The sequence below is a fragment of the Chanodichthys erythropterus genome, chromosome 18, assembly GCF_024489055.1.
Source record: "Chanodichthys erythropterus isolate Z2021 chromosome 18, ASM2448905v1, whole genome shotgun sequence".
Lineage (NCBI taxonomy): Eukaryota > Metazoa > Chordata > Actinopteri > Cypriniformes > Xenocyprididae > Chanodichthys > Chanodichthys erythropterus.
In genome coordinates this window covers 35,269,595-35,293,091 of record NC_090238.1, presented here as the reverse complement: position 1 = coordinate 35,293,091, position 23,497 = coordinate 35,269,595, and the positions used below count along the sequence as shown (strand labels likewise).

The window sequence follows — 23,497 nt, the reverse complement described above, 5'->3', positions numbered from 1 at the left end:
ATTTTGGGGTGAACTAACCCTTTAAGTCCTGTAACTTACTTTATACAATGGGTGTACCCCAAGGATCAGTGTTAGGTCCTTTATAATTCAGTCTCTATATTAATGATCTTCTGCAACAGTGTGAAGGGATACAAGTGCAAATGTATACTGATGATACTGTTATTTTTATACATGAGAGAACAGCAGAGTTAGCAGCTGAGAATTTAAAAGCGGCTATGGAAAGGATTACACAGTGACTGGAACAATCGTGTCTTTGCCTAAACACTGGTAAAACGAAAGGAATGCTCTTCTCAAAAACAAATGTTCAATCTCCCAATGTTGATGTTTTTATTAATTGTGATGGTGTGGGTGTGGAACGACATGAGGGTGAGTAATTAATGACTGAATTTTCATTTTTGGGTGAACTATCCCTTTAATGATTAATTCAATTATCTTGGCATAATATTGGACTCAAATATTACTTTTAAAGAACATGTAAAGAAAATGGTGAGGAATATTAAATATTACTTGGCAAATTTTAGACAAATGTCTAACTTAATTGTATTTTGTATATAGACATTTGACGGCTGCAACACGCTCCAAAAAAAGTTGGGACAGAGGAGTGACAAGTGTGCAGCCATCAAAATCAAAGTTTCTATATATTTACAAAATACAATTAAGTTTGGTTAGTAAAAATGGAAATGGAAATCTTTTCTTTGTACTTTTGTTAAATAAAAAACAGAAATCTTGGTTTTATTCTTTTCTGGAAATAGGGTTGTAGTAGATCGTGTACAGCAGTTTTGATCATGTAGATTATTTAGAGGCTTTAGAAATTTGCGTATCAAATAATATACTGTAAGCTTTACAGGGTTAATGTAAATGCTACTGAAAGTGTTTGTGTGTACCTCATAAGTGTTGTTCATGAAGTGTACAGGTATGCTGAAGGGTAGAGAGTGATGATACGGGTTTCTCAACAGAATAGATAAAATTTCCATCCGCGAAGGCTTTGCTTCTCTCTCTCCATTCTGTAAAGTTCTCTCAACTGAGCGCTGGCAGTACACAGCATACTTCCCCACTTCAGTCCTGGAGAGACAAACACAGGCTTTCAAATACAAGCACATTAGGCATAACTGCAAAACCCTTATTCTTATCGGTACCTTAGTCTTGTTTTCCAGTAAATATATTATAAATAAAATATATGCCCTTAAACACAAACATATATATATATATTTATATTCTTATTAAGGTAGCAGCCTTTTTTGACTGTGTTTTAATTTAATTAATTAAGTAAGATATATACTCAAATAGTTATGTAAAATCTGAAGATTCGGTGACCTGGGATCTGCGTTCTGCTGTAGGTACTGTCTCAGGTACCACAGGAAATGGTGCTGAGGCAGGAAGAGAGCTACACACAATGACAACAGCTGCCAGCACTGAGAGATAAAGAGAGATATACAACATTTGATCTGATGATGATACAGTGTGAAGTGTGAGTGCGCACATACATGACACTGACCTGCGTAAGGGCATAGTTGTGAGGAGTGCGGCAATTGGTCTGTTTGATCAGCTGACAGTACATTTCATTCTGCAGCTCTGGATGTGTTAGGCACACCTGCAGTGCATTCTGGGCCAGCGAGGTGTGGTAGTCAATTGAGGGTGATTCCACCAGCACATTGATGAACAGCTGGCATGACTACCAGTGGGGCAAAAAAACAAACTTATTTGTATGTGTGTGGGTCAATGACACAACTCTCACTTTTTGTCCTATTTATTAAGTAAAACAAGAATACAATACGAAATGTTATTCATAAAACTTGGTAACACTTTATTTTAAGGTGACATAGATACACCTTACATGTACTTACTACTGTAATAACAGTAAATTATGTACAATTACAAGTAAATAATAATCAAATAAATCAATCAGGGAAGTTTGAAATCCTCTAAAAATTCTTTAGTCCTCTCACATGTATCTAAGATATAAGAAAAATATGTTATTACATTTTACTTGATACCACATGAAATTTTAAAGGTGCCCTAGAATTAAAAATTGAATTTACTTTGGCATAGTTGAATAACAAGAGTTCAGTACATGGAAATGACATACAGTGAGTCTCAAACACCATTGTTTCCTCCTTTTATATAAATCTCATTTGTTTAAAAGACCTCCGAAGAACAGGCGAATCTCAACATAACACCGACTGTTACGTAACAGTCGGGATCATTAATATGTATGACCCCAATATTTGCATATGCCAGCTCATGTTCAAGGCATTAGACAAGGGCAGCCAGTATTAACGTCTGGATCTGTGCACAGCTGAATCATCAGACTAGGTAAGCAAGCAAGAACAATAGTGAAAAATGGCAGATGGAGCAATAATAACTGACATGATCCATGATAACATGATATTTTTAGTGATATTTGTAAATTGTCTTTCTAAATGTTTCGTTAGCATGTTGCTAATGTACTGTTAAATGTGGTTAAAGTTACCATCGTTTCTTACTGTATTCACGGAGACAAGAGCCGTCGCATTTTCATTATTAAACACTTGCAGTCTGTATAATTCATAAACACAACTTCATTCTTTATAAATCTCTCCAACAGTGTAACATTAGCCATTAGCCACGGAGCACTATCAAACTCATTCAGAATCAAATGTAAACATCCAAATAAATACCATACTTACGCGATTAGACATGCTGCATGACGAACACTTTGTAAAGATCCATTTTGAGGGTTATATTAACTGTGTGAACTTTTATGCTGTTTAAGGCAGTCGCGAGCTCCGGGGGCGGAGAGCACAAGAATTTAAAGGGGCCGCAGCCTGAATCGGCTCATATTTAATGATGCCCCAAAATGGGCAGTTAAAAAAAATGAATTAAAAAAAATCTATGGGGTATTTTGAGCTGAAACTTCACAGACACATTCAGGGGACACCTTAGACTTGTATTACATCTTTTAAAAATACATTCTATGCCACCTTTAAGAGTCAGTAAATGTTTTTCTTGAAATTGGTTTTAAGTTTTCATGAATTCAAAAGAGAACATTTTAAAAGACTTTTTTAAACAGGTTTTTTGGTAATAATTCTTTTTGATGGTTCATTTGGTCCAGTGACTGCGGTTACGCCCACTGAGTGGCAGCATTGGTTTTCATCGTGAATGGTGCGAAAAACACAAAACACATCCAAAACAGGAAAGAGCTTTGCGATTGATTGTACCAATAGATATGACAAGAAATCCAAGGTATATTTTTAAAGACTGCTGGATTGCTGCAATTCACAGAAATAACTGGACTCCAGGAAGAGAAATTTGCAGTTATCATTTTGTGTCAATGTGTTGAATTTCGAGGTAAAACCATACCCATATTGTATTGTTATATATTGTATTGACAACTTGTCAATTAAATATTTACCATCTTATATATTCTGCATAATTGGATGTTTTTAGAAAAACACTGACAAAAACTATACAAGTTTTAGGACTGGACGATTTGACGAAATATAACATTGATATAAGTGATCACTGGGATTCAGACCTACCTATATTGTATTTATATGAAACGTTCACATGCAAATTTGCTTTATGTATTTCCCCTGCATCAAAATCAGGCATATATAAATGTCAGGAAACATGATTCCTGTCAATATACATGGATTACTGGATCTTTGCTATGTTATAAGAGGAAAACTATCGAGTCCAACTTTTAGTTTATTTGTTTGTTTTACTCATGTTTTTCTTGTGTTTTCACAGTTTCCCCTATTAAATCCAGTCATGCAGCAGGCTCTTTAAAATAAAAACTTTGCAGCTACATTTCAACTTATTTTACTAACCCCAACCCTAACACCTAACCCAACAGTCTACTAATACTCTAATGAGAGTCAGATGACATGTAGCTGCAAAGTTACTTATAGTTAGTATAATGTCTAAAGTGGACCATCAAAATAAACCTTTTTTTTTATTATTGATTTTTCTTTGTCTTTATTGTGGACACTCTTTATTTTTTGACTCATGTGCATCTGTTTTTATGGCTTTAGTACACAGGACAGTCCAGAACAGACAGAAAAGTATTGGGAGAGAGAGGCCAACTGAGATTGGGGATATATGGCACCACTATCTCTGACGAGAACAGAACAACCAGCAGATGGCGAACACCTCACATAACACATTACCATACACTGCTGGTACTGTCAGAGCATGAAATAACATGCTTTACTTTCTTATTAACATTCCGTTTCTGCTCTTACAATGCAAATTAAATCAAGTCAGGATGTAGCTGTCAACCCCCCCATTCATTACTTCAGAGTGGGAGGCATTTTCTTTCAGTATCAAATGACTACCTAAAAAGCGCCTGTGATCTTCAAAGAGCACTGAGGGCTGCACATGATGCTAGCTCTCGAGGATACGCCATTGAACTGTCAATAGGGCATAATGTCTGGAAACCTCAGGAGAACAGGGTTCTCAATAGAAAACGGGAGCCTGGGGAGAAACTACGAGCAACTGGAATGAGACTATCTCTCCAGACACTGTCAGCGATCCTCTTTGAACTCTGAATGAAATGTTAAGGCCTGTCCTCAAAATGAGACGTTACAGGGCTAGTGCCATTTCCCACAAAACTTACTGAGAGCCACTGCTGAGGGGTAACTGACTAGTAGTGATGCTATATTTTATAGTTGATGCTACTAAATTTATTTTTTATTTCAGCATAATGAATAACAGTAGCAAAACCCTACACAACTTTTTTTGCCACATAATTTACATTTAGCTTTAAAAAATGAGTGATCTTAGAGATGATTGAGTACTCTTAAAGTCCCCCTGCAGTCAATAATTTTATAATGTTGCGATGTTTTTCCTTCAAGAGGTGCATTTTTTTTGGTTAAGATCTTGTATTGACTCTTGTAATGCAAGAGTCGAGCACTCTGTAAAGTTTACTCCAGCACATCCTCATGTAACCCCTCCTGTTCGAACCGCCCGCTTTAAGCCGGACTCGAATCCCGGTCCGCCGGCATGGGAGTCAGGTGCTCTAACAAGGAGGCTAAAGATCGCAGTCTCTAGCATCAGTCGCTAGAGCGCCTCCTGAGATCAGGGGCATGAGATTTTCACGCACAGCTTTTACCGGCCTACATCTGTTACACTCACCCCCCTAAACCTCACTCCCATCCAGATCGCAGCACTAATGTAACCCCTCCTGTTCGAACCACCAACTCTAAGTGGGACTCAAACCCGGTTTGCCGGCATGGGAGTCAGGCACTCTAACAAGGAGGCTAAAGATCGCAGTCTCTAGCATCAGTCGCTAGATTGCCTCCTGAGATCAGGGGAGTGATGTTTAAACACACAGCACTCACTGGCCTACGTCCGTTACACTCACCCCCCTAAACCTCACTCCCATCCAGGTCACAGCACCAATGTAACCCCTCCTGTTCGAACCACCCGCTGTAAGTGGGACTCGAACCTGTGTCTGCCAGCATGGGAGTTGGGGACTCTAACAAGGAAGTTAAAGACTGCAGTCTCTAGCATCAGTCGCTGGAGCACCTCCTGAGATCAGGGGCATGAGATTTTCACGCACAACTCTTACCAGCCTACATCTGTTACACTCACCCCCCTAAAATTTACTCCCATCCAGGTCACAGCACCAATGTAACCCCTCCTGTTCGAACCACAAACTCTAGGCGGGACTCGAACCCAGGTCCGCCGGCATGGGAGTCAGGCACTCTAACAAGGAGGCTAAAGACCGCAGTCTCTAGCATCAGTCACTAGAGTGCCTCCTGAGATCAGGGGAGTGAGGTTTAAACACACAGCTCTCACCGACCTACGTCCATTACACTCACCCCCATCCAGGTCACAGCACCAATGTAACCCCTCCTGTTCGAACCGCCCGCTGTAAGCGGGACTCGAACCTTGGTCTGCCAGCATGGGAGTCGGAGACTCTAACAAGGAAGTTAAAGACTGCAGTCTCTAGCATCAGTCGCTGGAGCACCTCCTGAGATCAGGGGCATGAGATTTTCACGCACAACTCTTACCAGCCTACATCTGTTACACTCACCCCCCTAAAATTTACTCCCATCCAGGTCACAGCACCAATGTAACCCCTCCTGTTCGAACCACAAACTCTAGGCGGGACTCGAACCCAGGTCCGCCGGCATGGGAGTCAGGCACTCTAACAAGGAGGCTAAAGACCGCAGTCTCTAGCATCAATCACTAGAGTGCCTCCTGAGATCAGGGGAGTGAGGTTTAAACACACAGCTCTCACCGACCTACGTCCATTACACTCACCCCCATCCAGGTCACAGCACCAATGTAACCCCTCCTGTTCGAACCGCCCGCTGTAAGCGGGACTCGAACCTTGGTCTGCCAGCATGGGAGTCGGAGACTCTAACAAGGAAGTTAAAGACTGCAGTCTCTAGCATCAGTCGCTAGAGTGGCTCTTGAGATCAGGGGAGTGAGGTTTACACGCACAACTCTCACCATTTTATGTCTGTTACACACATCCCCCCAAAACCTCACTCTCATCCGGGTCATGGCACCAATGTTACCCCTCCTGTTCGAACCGCCCACTCTAAGCAGGACTCGAACCCAGGTCCGCAGGCATGGGAGTCGAGTGCTACGTCCTATGGCCTATGTCATTACACTCAGCCCAGTTTGGGAACCACTGCTTTAGGTAGTTTTTTTCCCCCTTTTTGTTAGCTGTTAAGCACTGTATGTGTTCCCATTTGATACCGTAATGGAGATCCTTAATGTTTTGTGCCAAAAAAAACTTTATTTTATTACTTGTAGTGTATCCAAGTACTACTGCTTCAAAAGAGTAGTCTGACTGTAGTTGAACTACTTTTAATCGTATAGCTACAGTTTCAAAGCAGCTTGAGAAACTGCAGAGGTTTTACGTCAATCAGAGCCAAATTCAGCTCATTATCTCCTGTGCTATAATGAGCACAATGCCTCCCATCACTGCCTTTGATCCTGCTGTGGGAGTCCACAGTAGGGACAGGACGGCACCATCAACTCTCAGGAGAGGAGGATGAGGACAACTTATAAGTGTTTGAGAGATGGAGTGATTCTTCAAGGGAGATAAAGACAACAAGAGGACATAAAGACTTGATCATTTGTGAATGTGAATGAAGCAGAAAGAAGGATAAAGGACTCTGAGAAAGTAAGAGAAGACACAGACAAAGGCATTCACCTTAAAGAGCTTGAGAGCCTCTGTTTGAAGTGCCTCGGAGGGTAGCGTGGTGAGGGGGTACCGCAGACCCTCCTTACTGAAGCACAGCACTTCACGTTTCCACAGAGCAGAGTCTGCACACATGAACAACAGATTGAAAAACAAATTTAAATGGCACAACAGCTGCCATCAAGCCATCAGAACTGGTCGTAAACACTGTCTGGGGTCTAGATGGAGTCATTCTATCTGTCTGTCCCAATTTAAAACCATCCAGTCCATCATGCGACTTGAGAAGCAGTTGTACGTGTTATAGAAGTAGATATTTAAAATTAACCTCTGACCTGGGTCTCCATCGACATCCAACAGCTTGCCGATCAGCTGTTCGTACTCTGTGCCCACCCTCAGGCTGGCACAACTGCCCGCCGCAACAGTCAGGTGGTACAGCCAGGTGTCCTGTGAGAAAGTCAGCAAGAATCTGAGACCCTGTTTACACCTGGTATTAAGATGCTTTTGGTTGATCGGATCACAAGTAGACGAGGGAGACACATTCCCGTTTACACCTGGTGTTTTAATCTGTCAGTTTTGTCCACTTTCAACCACTTCTGTCCTGATTTCTTTCGAGGGGAGGGGTCTGTAAAAATCAGGAATGGTGAGAGAACATTGCGCTTGGTAAGTTTTTCGTCTTCCAACCAAACTTGGGTCTTTAGCCAATAAAGTTTAATTCCTGTCTGTCTAGCGCGCTTTCCGTAATGTCAGCTGGTGGAGAGAAGACGGTCTTTTATGGCTCTTCAAACAGATTGCATGAGAGTCTACACTATAAAAGCAATCCAGTCTAATGCGTTTTCGACTACCTCTGGAAGTGGTCAAAAGTGGACAAGCTCAAAACGTTTAGACCTGAATACATTCATTTATACATGGCATTCTGATTAACAAAGTACAAACGAGCTCCTGGGTAAATACTAGGCAAAATTCAGATTGCATTTGTGGGGTAAGTGATACCTTTTCTTGTTTAGTGCCGACAAGCAGGTAGGTGGGGCTTTGCTCTTTGGGATGGACCACTAACGTAAAGTGAGAGGAGAGGAAGCCCCGCCCACCTGCTTCATAATCCTCGTCAGAGTCACACGATCTGTCCACTTCTTCCACCCGTGCTTCCCGAACATGTAGCTGACCCAGAGGTAACTGCAATGAACACATATTCATAAAATTCATATTCATATGCATAAATTAATTTACAAATGACTTGAATATTTTTTTATTTTAACATCAAAACATTACACATTTCAGCTTAAATAAAAACATTGCAGAGCTACTAACAGAAAAACCCTTAGTTTTTTTCAATTTAAGGAATCTAAAGATATCTACCTTGTCATCCTGGTTACGGTAGTAGTAGAAGACTTTCCCAATCAAAGCACACCACACAAGCTTTGAATGACCATGCTTCACCTGTAGTAAAATAAAAATATTATCAGAAAAGTGGAGAGAGAAAGAATAAGTGAAAGAAACACTGAGGATCTTAATACCAGGTGTAAAATCTGTCCTTGATATTGTTTCTAGTTCATTCATCAAACTGAAAACGGACTGTCAAATCAAATGCATTCAAATGGAAAAACAATGCAATTAATGTACACATTTGACAAGACCCCCACCCCCCACACACAGATATACACAGCCTGTGATCAGGGACTCCCTATCAGATACATTCCAGACCCAAAGACCTCAGCTCTGTCCCAGCATGTACCAGCCATCCAGGAATCTCACCCCGCAATCTTCACTGTCAGTCGTACACTGTTAATCATTATCACTTCATTGCTTCATACACGTCAAAAATCGCACTGCACTGCATTGCATTGACATCTTTATATGTAGATGGGGGTGGGGCCAAGAGCCGTGGGAATGGAGTGAGGCCGGTGGCGCAAGTGCTAATGAGCGTCACCTGTGCACCACACCTGTCTCGAGTCACACGGAGGTGCTCCGTAAGGATAAAAGAAGAAGTGACGACAGCGAAGGACAAGAAAGGACCAGGCCTGGACTATTCATGTTGGTGTTTTGTTCTAGTTCAAGCGGCAGTCATCCGTGAGGGGCTGCCCCTTTACTTTCGTTTTGTTGTTTGTTTATTTTATGATTAATGTTATGTTTAACATTCACCGGTTCCTGCCTCCTCCTTCCCTGAACCTTTAACTTTGTTACAGTAGATAAACTGTTTAAATAATCAATCATTCAATTTTCAAAATTCATGTTGTCAAATGTACTGACAGTACTTTTGACAATTCAATCAATCTTTCACATTCTTACACTCCTGTGAACTCTTACCTTTGTTAGCCAGCCTCTCACAGTGGCCTTGACTTCTTTATCCATGGAAACTGGTCCACTGGCCTGGACCTTGAGAACATTCTGGAGAACTCTGATCCAGTCCTCCAGGATATTTGGGGAGTCTGCAGCCAAGTAAAAGGTCTTCTTCTCTGTAATTAACTAGACACAACACGCACATGAGAAAAAGATTGACAGAGATTTAGCCAACAAAACTGGTTCATCTGACAATGACTATGGATGCACTAATATTACATTTCTGTCTGATTCAGATAAGCGAATATTTTTGTTTTAATGTTGCGGTCTATTAACTGATAAATGGCAGATATTAAAATGTAAATAATGAGATAATTTTTTTTTTTTTATCAATCAATCAATCAATCAATCAATCAATCAATCAATCAATCAATCAATCAATCAATCAATCAATCAAAATGCAGCCCTCAGCTGATGCAGTGTGGATATATTGTCCATCCCTAACTATAACTCTTCACTTAATAGAAAAACAAAATCATCTCTGCAATCATGGAAACAACAGTAAAAAAAGAAGTCTATCTATCCATCCATCCATCATCTATCCATCTATCCATCCATCATCCATTATCCATCCATCCATTATCCATTCATCCATCCATCATCCATCAATTCATCCATCCATTATCCATCCATCCATGAGTTGAAAATTTGACACGATATGCTAAGATTTTGAATCATTTCTGCCATCATGGATGTATTGTAGGATTTATTCCAATTCATGTGGTAACAGAAAAACAAGTCCAAGTGACCTACATTAAATTCTACAAGACATTTTTGATTATGATTATCACTTCCTCCCAAATTGTAATATGTGATGCCACTGATTAACGTTTGAGGAAATTATAGATAATACCCCATTATTGCAATCATTTTTACAGAAAATCCAATAACAACAGCAGTTGAGAGTTGAACATTCTCTCAAAACGCAAGCAAAGCTCATGTGATACCCATATCAGGCTGTTTCTGAAAGCCTTAGGCTGACAGATTTGTTAAAGGCTGTTTGTGTGTATCAGTGTGTCTCTCACCTGGAATGTCTGAGCTCCCTCTCCGCGGGCTATATGACACGAGGAGTTCAGCTCCATTTGGCCCTGAGGTTTCCGGATCACATCACTCTGAGAGCAGAACAAAGGCAGATATCATCAGCGCTGTAACTCTAAACTTCCTTCCCTCACACTCTCTCTCAAATACCGCCACAGAGATGTGGAAAAGTCTACTCACCGGCGTCTTGTAGTACAAGATCTCCCCGTTCCTCAGAATGAACCAGCGCCTCTTCCATGCCTTTACCTGACTGCCCATTTTCAGCAAGTAACCTGTCTTTTCTAGAGTCTCCTATATGGAAAAACACATACAAAGCTTTTAACCATGGACAACCTGTCTTCTAACTTCTATCCACGTAACTGGATTAGGATCGAGGTGAATGGGAATGCTAACACACAGCTTTCTCAAGGTATTACAGACCTCCTTGGACTAAAACTAAAACATAAGAAAGGATCCATCTCAAAAAAAGAATAATAACAACAACCAAAAATGTGAACAAAATGCAAATTTTAGACACTTGTGATACATATACAGCACCTGTTGCAGTATTTCAATCGCTAAAAACAGCGGGACATTATAAAACACTTAACGTGAAAAACACTTTAAGGTCACTTTAAAAACACTTTACCTTAATGTATATAAACAGTGATATTAAAGGATCAAATTCAGTATATACCTTATTGATGATGCATTCTATATCCAGGCAAGCAGATGAGCCAGGAATATGAACACAAATCACCAAATAGTTAAGTGCATTCTTTGCATTGCATTCATATTCTGGGTTTGTCTGTTTGCCTGTACATAGTATGCATCATTAATTAGGTGTATACTGAAACTGGTCTTTTAATATCACTGTTTTACTACATTAGTACTTTAGTTCAAACCTGGTAAAAATAATGGGCAGGCAAAGGAGGAAAGCCTTGTTTTGCCCTCTAGGTGGGCATTCCTATAGGTGTGTGATGTCATATGAAAACCGTGAATAAAAAATGTCTCTTGAGAACCAAATCAGCATATTAGAATGATTTCTGTAGAATCATGTGACACTGGAGTAATGATGCTGAAAATTCAGCTTCACCATCACAGGAATAAATTACATTTTTAAATATATTTAAATAGAAAACTCACGATATATTACACAATATTACTGTTTTCATTGTATTTTTGATCCATTAAATGCAGCCTTGGTAAGTATAAAATGCTTCTTTCAAAAGCATACAAAAATGCCACATTTTTGAAAGGTAGTGTAGATGAGAAGACAATAGGGGTGTAACAGTACATGTATTCCTCCCAAACTGCATCAGTACAGACGTCACAGTTCGGTGCATACAGTCAGGCGACGAATACAGTCAGTCACAGGTGATCCACGCTCCAATCCAGAAGGGGGTGTGCGCAGAAATGCAAAGCTATTTGTTAACTGCCACAAATAGAAAAAGAGCAAAAGTCGATCTATGTACCAACCCAAGACAATAGTTCCGATGGTACGCAAGAGCTTGCTAGCAGCCTATACGCCGAGTTTCTATTAATTTTTGTGACATGCTCCACAAACTTCATGGAAAAGAAACCGAGATGGCAGAAAGCGTCATTTTGTTTGTTTTTTCTTTATTTTACAAAAGCATAATGTTTTATTTTAATTATGGGTGTAGAGTGTACACAAATAAAAACAGACCCTTTACAGTTTCAAATGATGTCCTACTCTTATTTGTATGGCCAGAAGCTGTTTCTGCTGTTATAATGAGACAAAATCAGGTGCCGCTTCACTCGCTGTCTCCTCGTGGAAAGGTGAAGTTTTTCTCCTTCTCTCTCATGTTTTTTATGATTTCTTTCTTGAAAAAGCATAATATTGAACTCTGTGCATCAAACAGCAGTTGCATTTTTCCATGCAACATTGGTCAATCTATCAATTAGAGTAACAAATCAACAATTTTTATTTTAAGCAATCAGGAATCAGGGGGAGGGGGTGGCATGGAAATGCACCGAACTTGTATCCATGACCCCAAAATCGAGGTACGTACCAAACCATGACCTTCTGTGTACCGCTACACCCCTAGAACACAATATAGAGATGGCTCAAAAGAAGAAGGAGCTCAGAGACGTACCTGCCCAACACTTTCACAGGAGTAGGAGGAGGTGCGCTGCACCTTGTGCTCGGGCTCTGAGCAGTCACTGTCCAGCGAGTATGCATCTGGAGGAATGGCATAGTCACTCTCTGAACTGATGGAGGACATAGAAACACCTGCAGGACAAAAGACATAAAATTGTTCAAGAGTTGACAGTAACAATTTAATGCTACTGTCACAATCACCAGCTGGTTTGCCCTGGATGTCCACCAGAGGGCACTCCTCTCTTATTCATTGTTATTCTGTCCTGAACTACAATTCCCATAACCCATTACCTGGACTATAATCTGATCACTTCCACCTGTGTGTGATTTACTCGTTTATGTTTGCCTTTAAAAGCCCTGTCAGTCATTGCGAAGTCTTGTATGTGTCACTACTGCATTTCTGAGCATTATCCTGGTTCTCTGTGTCTTGGGTTTTCATCTGCTGCTTGTCTCCCTGGATTTTTCTGTGTCTTGGACCTGTTGTTTGGACTGTTTGCCCATGGTTTTGACCTTATGCCTGTTTTATGGATTATGCGATATGCAATAGCATGCGATTGTCACGCACATTTCGTCAGTAAAGCCGGTTCCCTGATTAACGCTAAATCGCCATCACCTGCTTTCAAATGGAGCGGCATTTAATAGACAGAGCCGTAGTTCACTGACAAGCTATGCAATATCGCGTTCATTATCGGAGGCAATTCATCTGTGATAATGAACGTGATATTGCGTAGCTTGTCAGTGATCGACGGTTCTGTCTATTAAATGCCGCTCCATTTAAAAGCAGGTGATGGCGATTTCGCGGTAATCAGGGAACCGGCTTTACTGACGAAATGCGTGTGACAATCGAATGCGATATATCGCCCAGCCCTACGATAATGGATTACCCTTTTAAATAAATACTGCGTTTGGAATCTCAACTTTCGTATCTCGGAGCAGTTTATGACAGCTGCACACTTTTATTATTTACAAATTAGAAAAAATAGCCTAAAAAATTAAACAAAATATTTTGAAGGTCATAAAGTTGGTTATTTCACAGATTTCCTCACCTCTTTTGACAGCCCGAGGGCTGCCAGGGGTGCTGCCCTTTTTATCTGGCCCCAGTATGGACGTGTGCAAGCTGGCCAATGAGCTGCTGTCATCTTCTGAACCGGAGTCATCATCGGGGAGAGGCACAGTGCTGATCTGAGTCGCCTTCTAAGGGCAGAAGAACATTGTGGGAAGGATGAGAAAGACAAGTACACTTTACCTGTTATACATACTAACACTTTAGCATGACACTGGTAAGATAACTCTCATATTGATGTAATCTTACCCCTTTAAGAGTGGAGTACACAGGCACACTGATGTTCTTATAAATGAGGTGGGTGAAGGGGCCAGTTGTTGAGTGCTGAGGTTGGGTGGATACTGGAGAAACAAACGAACAACACATGAGCGCTTACATAATGTTCGCAAAGTTGTAAAAAATTCATAAGGCCTGGGTGGGCACTTCAATATAATTTCATAAGGCTATTCCATTTACAGACAAGATTAAGAAAAAATTCATGCGTGTACGCAGGTGTTATGAATTAGGTGGAGATTTTTCGCAAGACGTTCTCCTGTGCATACAAATACGAAATAATCCACACAGTTATTAGTGAATGAGACCCACTGACTTTATTCTCAAAATTTAATGATTTTATTCTCACATTATAATGACTTTAATCTCAAGATGGTTTTATTTTTTATTATTGCTTGGCTCTAATCCTCTTCCGTATTTTAGAGCTGAGCATAACTAGAAAATATATTCACTATAAAAAGTTCCAGACGTGTGTCTCACTGCAGAACGCAGCACAGTTCCACTGACTTTTGTTGTAGAGTTGAGGTGAAACACTCCCTGAGATAATTACACAGTGGTTTTAACCTTTCATCACAGCATGGTTTTCATTCTCACCCTCTACTCACAGACCTGGAACTCCTCTAAAAGCCTCTTAGAAGATTCAACGCATGGAGATCACACCTGCACAGGTGTGTTCCCCTTAGGTAAGAGGAAGTGACATCAAACAAATCCTGACTTCTAATTGACAGATCCAAGAGCATGTGTTCATATAGTGTTATAGCAAATGCTGGTGACAGACCTATACTGAGTGATCAGTGATGATTGCTGATTGGTTGACTGACCTCTCCCAAAAGTCTTAGCTCCAAGACAGGCCTCTGAGACTCTCATTCCTGATTTAGCTACTGCATAGATCCGGCTCTCCTGAAAAATACACATGCAAATAGTGGTGTCGAACTTTTATCATACCATAGAAGACTTGCCACTATAGTTTTAGGGTAATGTGGGTGAGTGCAAGGGTGTTGCAATTTGGTTGCTAAAACATTTTGAGTGTTGTTTTGTGTGTTTCTAGGTGGTTGCTTGCTGGCCTAAAGTCAAAAGAGAACCAAAAGCCCACCCCGAGCATTATTTATCAAAGAATCTTGAAACAAAAATGTGTCAGTTTCTACAAAAATACTGTTTTCAACCTTGATAATAATCAGAAATGTTACCTGAGAACCAAATCAACATATTAGAATGATTTCATGATCATGTGACACTGAAGATTGGAGTAATGATGCTGAAAATTCAGCTTTGATCACAGGAATAAATTACATTTTAAAATATTATTAAAGTCTAAAAATAGTCATTTAAAATTGTAAAAATACTTCACAATATTTCTGTTTTTACAGAATTTTTTGATCAAATAAATGCAGCCTGTGTAAGCATAAAAACATTTCAATGGTAGTGTATATGAAAATCTGAATAGTATATTTATGTAAATAATGAAACATTTAAAAACAGTTAGGCACAATATATAAATACTAATATAACAAACTAGAAAATGTATGTATTTTTGTGGTGAATTATTTTGTTTACACGTTGGGTTATATTTCAAATTTCAAGTTTAATAACATTAAAGAATGTTGTAATTTAATAAATTTAGTAGCAAGCTGTAACTTAACGCTTATATACATTCCAAAAGGCTAAACTGTAACTTGCAACTCACAACTTATAACACATCTGTCTTTAAAAGATTAGTTCACTTCAGAATTAAAATTTCCTGATAATTCACTCACCCCCATGTCATCCAAGATGTTAATGCCTTTCTTCAGTCACAAAGAAATTAAGTTTTTTGAGAAAAATATTCCAGGATTTTTCTCCATATAGTGGACTTCAACAGTTACCAACGGGTTGAAGGTCCAAATGTCAGTTTCAGTGCAGCTTCAAAGAGCTCTACATGATCCCAGACGAGGATTAAGAGTCTTATCTAGCCGATCGGTTATTTTCTTTAAAAAAAAAAAAGAATAATAAAATATACTTTTAACCACAAATGCTCATCTTGCTCTGCGATGCGCCACGCATTGCGTAATCATGTTGGAAAGGTCACACATTACGTAGGCGGAAGTATCGATCCAGTGACTACAAAGCAAACCTGCAAAGACTGTCAAACGGCCTTTATAAAAAAAGATACAATGATGTCAGACGATTTTGAAGTTGGAGGAGAAAATTAGTTTTTCGCCCTACCGCAGTACTTCCGCCTACGTCACTTGTGACCTTTCCAACATGATTATGTAATGCATGGCGCATCGTAGAGCAGTGCAACATGAGCATTTCTGGTTAAAAGTATATTTTATTATTTTATTTTTTTTTAGAAAATGACGTTTCTCTAGATAAGACTCTTATTCCTCGTCTGGGATCATGTAGAGCTCTTTGAAGCTGCACTGAAACTGACATTTGGACCTTCAACCCGTTGGTAACTGTTGAAGTCCACTATATGGAGAAAAATTCTGGAATGTTTTCCTCAAAAACCTTAATTTCTTTTCAACTGCAGAAAGAAACACATGAATATCTTGGATGACATGGGGGTGAGTAAATTATCAGGAAATTTTAATTCTGAAGTGAACTAATCCTTTAACAAGCTGCACAATTTGAGGTAAAATCCGTAGCATTCTTTCCTGTCTTACCCAAGAGGGAAATCTGTGCAGAGGTGGTGTAGGTGGTTTAAGAGCTTCTGGGTCCATCATCTCAAACTCTTTGGCCAACCTATCCAATAAGCCTCCATCAGTAGGCTGAGCTTCCATCTCTGACCCCTCCACCACAACCTCCATGCTTTCTGGAGGCCCTTCGTCAATGTCCGTCTCCTCTAGCCCATGTGTGGGAACCGAACCACAGGATGGAGAGGTGCAGTTTCCGATATCAATGTTGACGTTGACCTGATGGAGGCGCTCTATGCCGGATTGCGGCTGACTGTGGTGTTTCTTCACAAGTTGGATGCTGTCACGGGGGGTTACAGGAGTGCGAACTTTGGGAAGGGTCATGCTGGTGCCCAAGGGTAAAGCCAGATGGAAGGGGCATGACAGTGGGAGGCATATTAATGGGGGTGAGAGGGGCACAGGAGGAGGGCTTTTAGGAGTGGGGGTAGGCGTGTCAAAGCCACCCGGACCAGGAGTTTCATATGCTGAGGAGGATGAGGAAGAAGATGAGGAAGAGGAACGAAGGCGCTGGGAACGAAATTTGCTGTTGAGCTCATCAGAAGAGTGATCTCTGTCTGAGGCTCCTCCCACTCCTCTCTCACGTGATGCTACAAAAGAAGGCTCCGCCCCCTCTCCGGCCTCCTTTACTGAGGTTGTGGTGTCAACACCATCTTGACTAGACTTATAAGAGTCTCCTTTGTCTTGTAATGTAGGAAGTAAGGATGCACTATGAAAAGCGGAATCGCAGCCCTCCGTGATTTTCCTTTTGCTATCTGCAATTTGCAACAGATAATAATGCATAATTAGATAAAAATGAAAAGTGAAAGATGATGCATCCAAAAAGTGCGGAATAGAAGTTGGGGGGTGGATTAAGGAAATATTATGGGATTTTTATTGTTTAAAATTTTATTATTACTTGTTTTAGTAATGCACTGAAATTTAGGCAACTGAAAATATTAGGCCAAAAATAATAGGTTTCGGACAACATTTTTCATGTATCACGAATATTCATTGACATTAACACCGTTTTCTAACCAGATGTAATGCGACGCCGCAGCACTCCATAAAAGGTATTTTTCCATGTTAATCAGAGATTTTGTCCTAACCAGCTGCGACGGCGATACACAACGACTCTATTGTAGAAATGTTTTTTATTTCAGCAAAGTCAGCTGGAACAACAACATGCAAAGTATGACAATGATAAACTCTGCTAGGGTTTACGATTAATCGAAATTAAACTTAACACGAATTGGCAAAGGCTGCTCCATATGAAAGCCAGAGGGCGCTCTCGAGCAGAAACTGCAAATATGCCCTGTAGAAGACATCGAATGTCGTTGGAGTAAAAACATGTTATTAAATGTTGTCTTTTGTTGGACAAGAGGTTCATAAATGCTTCTCATGTTTGGAAAGATGTTTGATGCGTGCGACTTTTTCAAATGCACGTTATAAGCGACTCAAACTCGCAGTGCTTTCAGATGGAGCAGCATTTACTACTGATCACAGAGCCGTACTTAAAATAAATTGCAGCCTTTGCAATTTCATAAATGCACCAGTGCGATTTAGGGTTAATTTCAAATAATCGTGCAGCCCGTACGGTTAATGTGCTCTATTTAATGTTTAAAGCATCTAATGTGAGAATGAATATAATTTTGAGTGTGCTTTATAGCCAATATGAAAGATAACCCATGTAAGAACTTAAATTACAGCAAACAAGCTCAAACTCTCAATGTGAGCAGACAAGTGTTTTCTATGACAAAGATTGTTTCGGTCACTCAGTATGCATTTTTAATAATGTTAAAATGGTGTAAAGAAAATGGTGATGTAAAACTAAATGTAAAAAACCTTGTCAAGTGTACTAACAAAAAAATAATACTAGTGTAAATTATACATAAATAATAAGTGTAAAATAAAGTTACTTTAATTCAATCAGCAGTTCCATAAGCAAATCTGAGAAAAACAGAATTAGCTAATATATTTTTGTTGAACGACTAGTGAGAGCTTCAAACCTTCTGAAGGTAGAAGATGATTATGTACCTGTAGAGTTGGCCATGCGAGATCCTGTCAATCTCCAGCCCTCCTCCTGGACAGGGGGTGTCCCGGGGCAGCTGGGAGGGTGGAGTGGGCTGGAAGGGACCAGGTGGGCATCCACTGCTGGGGACATGGGCATCTCGAGAAGAGCTGACAGAAACACAGTGAGAGGTATAAGCAAAAACAAATGGTATAAGGAAAAGAAAACAGGAAAGGAAATATGTTTACTCTGAAGCTTGTCTTGCAGTATGAGGATCTGCTCAGCCTGCTTCAGATTTGCCTTCTTCAACTGCTGGTTCTCGGTTTCCATCTACAAGATACCAGAAAACATAACTCTTTGTTTCAACAAATGTTTTTGGTAACACTTATTTTAGGGTCTTTTAACTAGTAGCTTATTACTAGAACATTGACTATTTATTAAGCACATATTAATGGCTTATTGTGCATGACCTTATTCTACATTCTTAATCCTACCCAATACCTAAACGTGACAACTAACTTACTAACTATTAATAAGCAGTTTATTGAGGGAAAAGTTGTAGTTAATAGTTTATATGTGTTCCCTATACTAAAGTGTAACCATGTTGTTATGATCCACAGCACAACTCACCTCTCGCAACTTAAACGTGACCCAGTCTTTGATTTTTGCAGCCTTCTCTTCAATAATCTTGGCCTCTTGTGCTCGAACCAAGCTCTGCAGATAAGGAGGGCAGTTGAACAATGTTTCAATCCTTAAGTGAGAGTTTAACAGCCATCTCTTCCTCTTTGTGAGGTCTTTACCTGCTTCTCCAGCTGTCCTTCGAGTCGCTTTATGATCATATCTTTCTCCTGAATTTGACTGCTCAGCTCTTGATAGCGCCTGTACAGTGAGTTTTCCGATTCGCTGGGCTGCATGTTTGCAGACTTCAGTTTCTCCTCCATTATATGGACCTACAAAGGTACTTTTGATTAAGTCCTCAAGAGAAAAGGGTACAGTAGAGGCCAAAAGTGATGTCTGGAGGGGATATTTGTTTTTAATGACCCTACAAGTTTGATTAAACAATCAAAATATGAGGAAAATATTTTATATTTTTTAAATATTTTTAATAGGAGGGAGGAACAAAACTCTAAATTTGGTAAAGATATATATCTGACAAAATTATTTAGCAAAAAAAAAAAAAAAGGCAAACCACAGCTACAGATTTTATTTTACAATGCAAAACAAAAAAGTTATTTTTTGAAAAAAAAAAAACCCATAATTCTCAAGAAAGAGTACCATTTGTGATCCCTTGATTTATTACTTATAATTAACAATAAAATAAGTAAAAGGATACTGAAGCTGATTTCAATAGAACATTTATTTTTATTTTAATGTTTTTTTTTCTCCATATGAATAGCCAATTTCCTCAAAAAACTAAAATTTTAATTATTTAAAACTATTTGGGTGTAACGATACACTCAGCTCACGATTCAATATGTATTGTGATATTGGGTTTATTGGTGATATTTTGAACAAAGCATTAACAATTTTCAATAACTTTGTTGAACATATAACAATATTTCAAGATTATCTATTTAAAATTAAAAGTTTTTTTATTGTCAATGTAGTTATTTTTACTACTGTCATGCCCCTTTTACTATACTATGTACATTTTCTGAAAAACAAAAACAAAAATTTTGACTACTAACTGTGGCGTGATAATATTTGCTAGCTAAGGCTATTATACTTTCAACTTTAACTTTCAACACAAACATGTTGATTTTTGAAAAAGAAAATGTTATTGTTTTGTTTTTTTATTTCAATGTGTGATTTATTTATTATATGACACACTGAATGAGATTATACACTGATAATGAAACATCCCTTTTTAAAAAAATCTGGCAAATAGGACACCATGTCCTGAGATTGATTTTAACACAGTAAATTCAGAAAAATATGAAAACAGTGGTCCAACAGCTATACCTGTTTTTCAGCGTTCTCTGCTCGCTGGTCAGCCTCTATCACTCTCTGTTCCAACTCCTGCATCTATAAGAGAGAAACAGAGAGAATCATGGGTTGTTCTCTTGAGGCTTGAGGTGTGTGTTGGTTATATAAACTATAAGTGTGAGATAAACTATGAGAAAAAATCTACTGTATATCTGATTTTGAGTGTCGCTACCCGTCATGCTTAAATGATTTTGATCATAATCCGGCACTAAATACTGAGGCCATGTTGTACAGGTGCGGGTTTGGGCACGCTTATGCCACAAACCACTGCGGTTATCATCAAGACCACCATGATGGTCGGACAGCACAGGGAAAAGATCCTAGTAAACAAGCCACCCACTCCTACATTCTCAACATGTGCATTCTGTTCAAATTTCCTACATAAAATAATGTTTCTGCACATACTGAAAGAGAAAGTCCTTCTGTGCATCATAGCCAAAACTGTGATTTATCACGTGCTGAATGTAATTTGTAATTGAATCTATTTTGTTGTGATTCTGTTTGATTTGTTGCTTAGTATTCAATTTTATTTGTATACTAATTGGCATGAATCGGATACGTGCATTTGCGTCTGCCATGAAAGCGGACAGATGGGATATTCCCTTGTGAATGCAGGTCTTACGTCATTGAAAAAGCAATGGTGACAAATGACGTGAACACCGGCCACGATCACATGACTTTTTTCAATGCCCAAGCCTAATTTAGAGGCAATATAAGTCTTTCTCATTTCAGAGTTTAAAAAAAAAAATTGTGCCATAGCTCCGTGTTTAGATAGTGTAGTGATATGTATGCAGAGAGCAATGAATGGCTGTGTGCAATCTTTTATAAAGAGATATTTGGCCATGCATTATGCAAATTATTAACTGCAGGCATACACTTCTTAATTTAGAATAACCTGGAATAATAAACATTAAAATCATAGCAAAAGAACAAAATTTTTGTGCATTTGCTCCTGTTGTAAAGCTGGTGGAAATTTGGTAAAACAATCTTTTCTGCTCTAATTCTTTTCAACTAAAAATGTGAGAAAAAAGGTTGTTGGAAGGAGTGCTAATCTGTGCATGGATTATATCTTCTCGCATAGATGTACTGCAAACAGACAAGCAAAAGCTTGTAAGAACTCACACAGAGTTCCTGGCCATGACGTGCTTTGTGCTCACTGTTTCATGAGCTCACTGACCCAGTAAAAAGGAGGACAAGTATACTAATGAATTCCCACTGTATGACAGAGCACTCCTTTTGTTCAAACTTCTTTGTTCTTTCCACCCTTTCTTGCTCCTCAAGCCAAAAGTCCAGGGATTCCCAGGAGCACCCTCTCCATGCGAGCATTCCCTGAGTGTCGGGGCCAGGAGAGCAGCCTGTGGGGTCATTGTGTGGAGGTGTGACTCTTGACCTCAGGGTCACCAAATGTACAGGACTGACTAGACGACACAGCGACAAATATGAAGAAGGAAATGCTTTCGCTGACACTTCATCAATCCGCATTACTATGGGAATAGTGTCCTCTCGCCCAAGCTCAGCACTGACCTCAGGTTAGCCTTACCCTCTCAGCAATGATTCACTGAGCATTAAGAGCTATTCAGCAACTATGTCGTAAAGTTTACTGGTGGTGAGAGGAGAGTGTGGAGCTACCGGGCCTCAATAGAGTTAATGGAAACATCTCAATGACACGAACAGATGCAATTCCAGTACAGTCCCTACTCAGAAGACATTTTGTTTCATGCAAATAAAAAATAGGCAGTGTTAAATTGTCAATAAAAAAAACAACATTTTACATTAGAATTGGTTTCACAATGTATACAGATATCTCTGTTATGCTCGTAGAGATTTGTAAAGTTGTGTGGCTAAAAATTGGTTATTTTCTCATTTTCACAACCTGTTTTCCTGAGGTTTTTGTAGAATGCAGTGATGAACGGAAATGACTTTTTTCCCAAAACACCAAAACAAAAAAGTTTAATTTAGCCAGAAAATGCAACCGAAAGCAAAAATCGAGTTTGGGTCATTAAATATTGGTAACTGGGTAAGTGAACTCAATAATAAGTTAAATCAGTCATAGTGAAGTTCTTTGGCTAATGAATTGTACCTATTGCTACCTATTTAAAGTCCCCATGAAATCAATATATAAGTTTTTTTTTGGCTTTTAGTATGAATATGTTAGTCTTACTGTTATCTATAAGCTAGTGTGCTCCAAAACAATGGAGATATAATTAGAAGATATAAGCATTCAAAACTTACAGTCTCTCAATTCTGCCAATAGTGATTTTGATGACATCACCCTGCAGCTTCTCATCAAATTTTCTGTCCAATCAAATGCTCTCTAGAATCTGAAGCGTCCCGCCCCCTACACTATAAATAGATGCTGACGATGCAGCTAAAATCGGTCAATTGTTCAAAATTGTTGCTATTAACAGTTGTGACTTATCCAAGTTATATTTAATGAAACAGATGCTGACACAGTCAAATGCATCATTGTAGAAATGCTAATTAAACATCACTGTTTAGGTCAGGACAGATGTTCGCGAGTGAAAACATGAACATACTGGAGAGCTGCGTTATAGTAGAAAATGAAGTTGTACTTCTGATGAAACGAAAAACTGTTTTAATACGGTAAAGCTGCTTGATTTTAAGCAATCTTTTGTATAAAGTGCTATATAAATAAACGTGATGTGACTTCACTGGAGAGCAGAATTGCAGAGCTCAACATATCCATGTTGCTTTGATCAGATGCTTTTCTTGCTTTATTAAAAGATACTTGCTGTTTTCTCAATTTTGTTGTGTTATAGTTATTGAGAGGAAAGTGCACAGCACATATTTACATATTCATCTAAGCGCTGCTTTTTTAGCAGTGTGGGCGGCGTTGGATGTTCGCTAACAGTATACCGCTGGTCAAGTATTTCAAACTTTG

General features: G+C 39.2%; 1 protein-coding gene across 2 annotated transcripts in view; it reads right to left on the bottom strand.

Moving 5' to 3' along the window:
• Positions 1-23,497, bottom strand: part of plekhh1 (pleckstrin homology domain containing, family H (with MyTH4 domain) member 1) — a 145,868-nt gene that overhangs the window by 6,042 nt on the left and 116,329 nt on the right. For both annotated transcript variants that reach the window (XM_067368034.1, XM_067368033.1), the window contains exons 3-22: positions 20,572-20,634; positions 19,410-19,559; positions 19,240-19,323; positions 18,858-18,939; positions 18,636-18,779; positions 16,593-17,374; positions 14,772-14,850; positions 13,927-14,018; positions 13,661-13,808; positions 12,610-12,746; positions 10,694-10,804; positions 10,501-10,587; positions 9,443-9,601; positions 8,495-8,575; positions 8,132-8,311; positions 7,474-7,585; positions 7,154-7,266; positions 1,496-1,672; positions 1,315-1,412; positions 885-1,062 (exon numbers count right to left, since the gene is read on the bottom strand). In XM_067368034.1, coding sequence (XP_067224135.1) covers positions 885-1,062; positions 1,315-1,412; positions 1,496-1,672; positions 7,154-7,266; positions 7,474-7,585; positions 8,132-8,311; positions 8,495-8,575; positions 9,443-9,601; positions 10,501-10,587; positions 10,694-10,804; positions 12,610-12,746; positions 13,661-13,808; positions 13,927-14,018; positions 14,772-14,850; positions 16,593-17,374; positions 18,636-18,779; positions 18,858-18,939; positions 19,240-19,323; positions 19,410-19,559; positions 20,572-20,634 — 3,057 coding nt within the window. The remainder of the gene's footprint in view (positions 1-884; positions 1,063-1,314; positions 1,413-1,495; positions 1,673-7,153; positions 7,267-7,473; positions 7,586-8,131; positions 8,312-8,494; positions 8,576-9,442; positions 9,602-10,500; positions 10,588-10,693; positions 10,805-12,609; positions 12,747-13,660; positions 13,809-13,926; positions 14,019-14,771; positions 14,851-16,592; positions 17,375-18,635; positions 18,780-18,857; positions 18,940-19,239; positions 19,324-19,409; positions 19,560-20,571; positions 20,635-23,497) is intronic.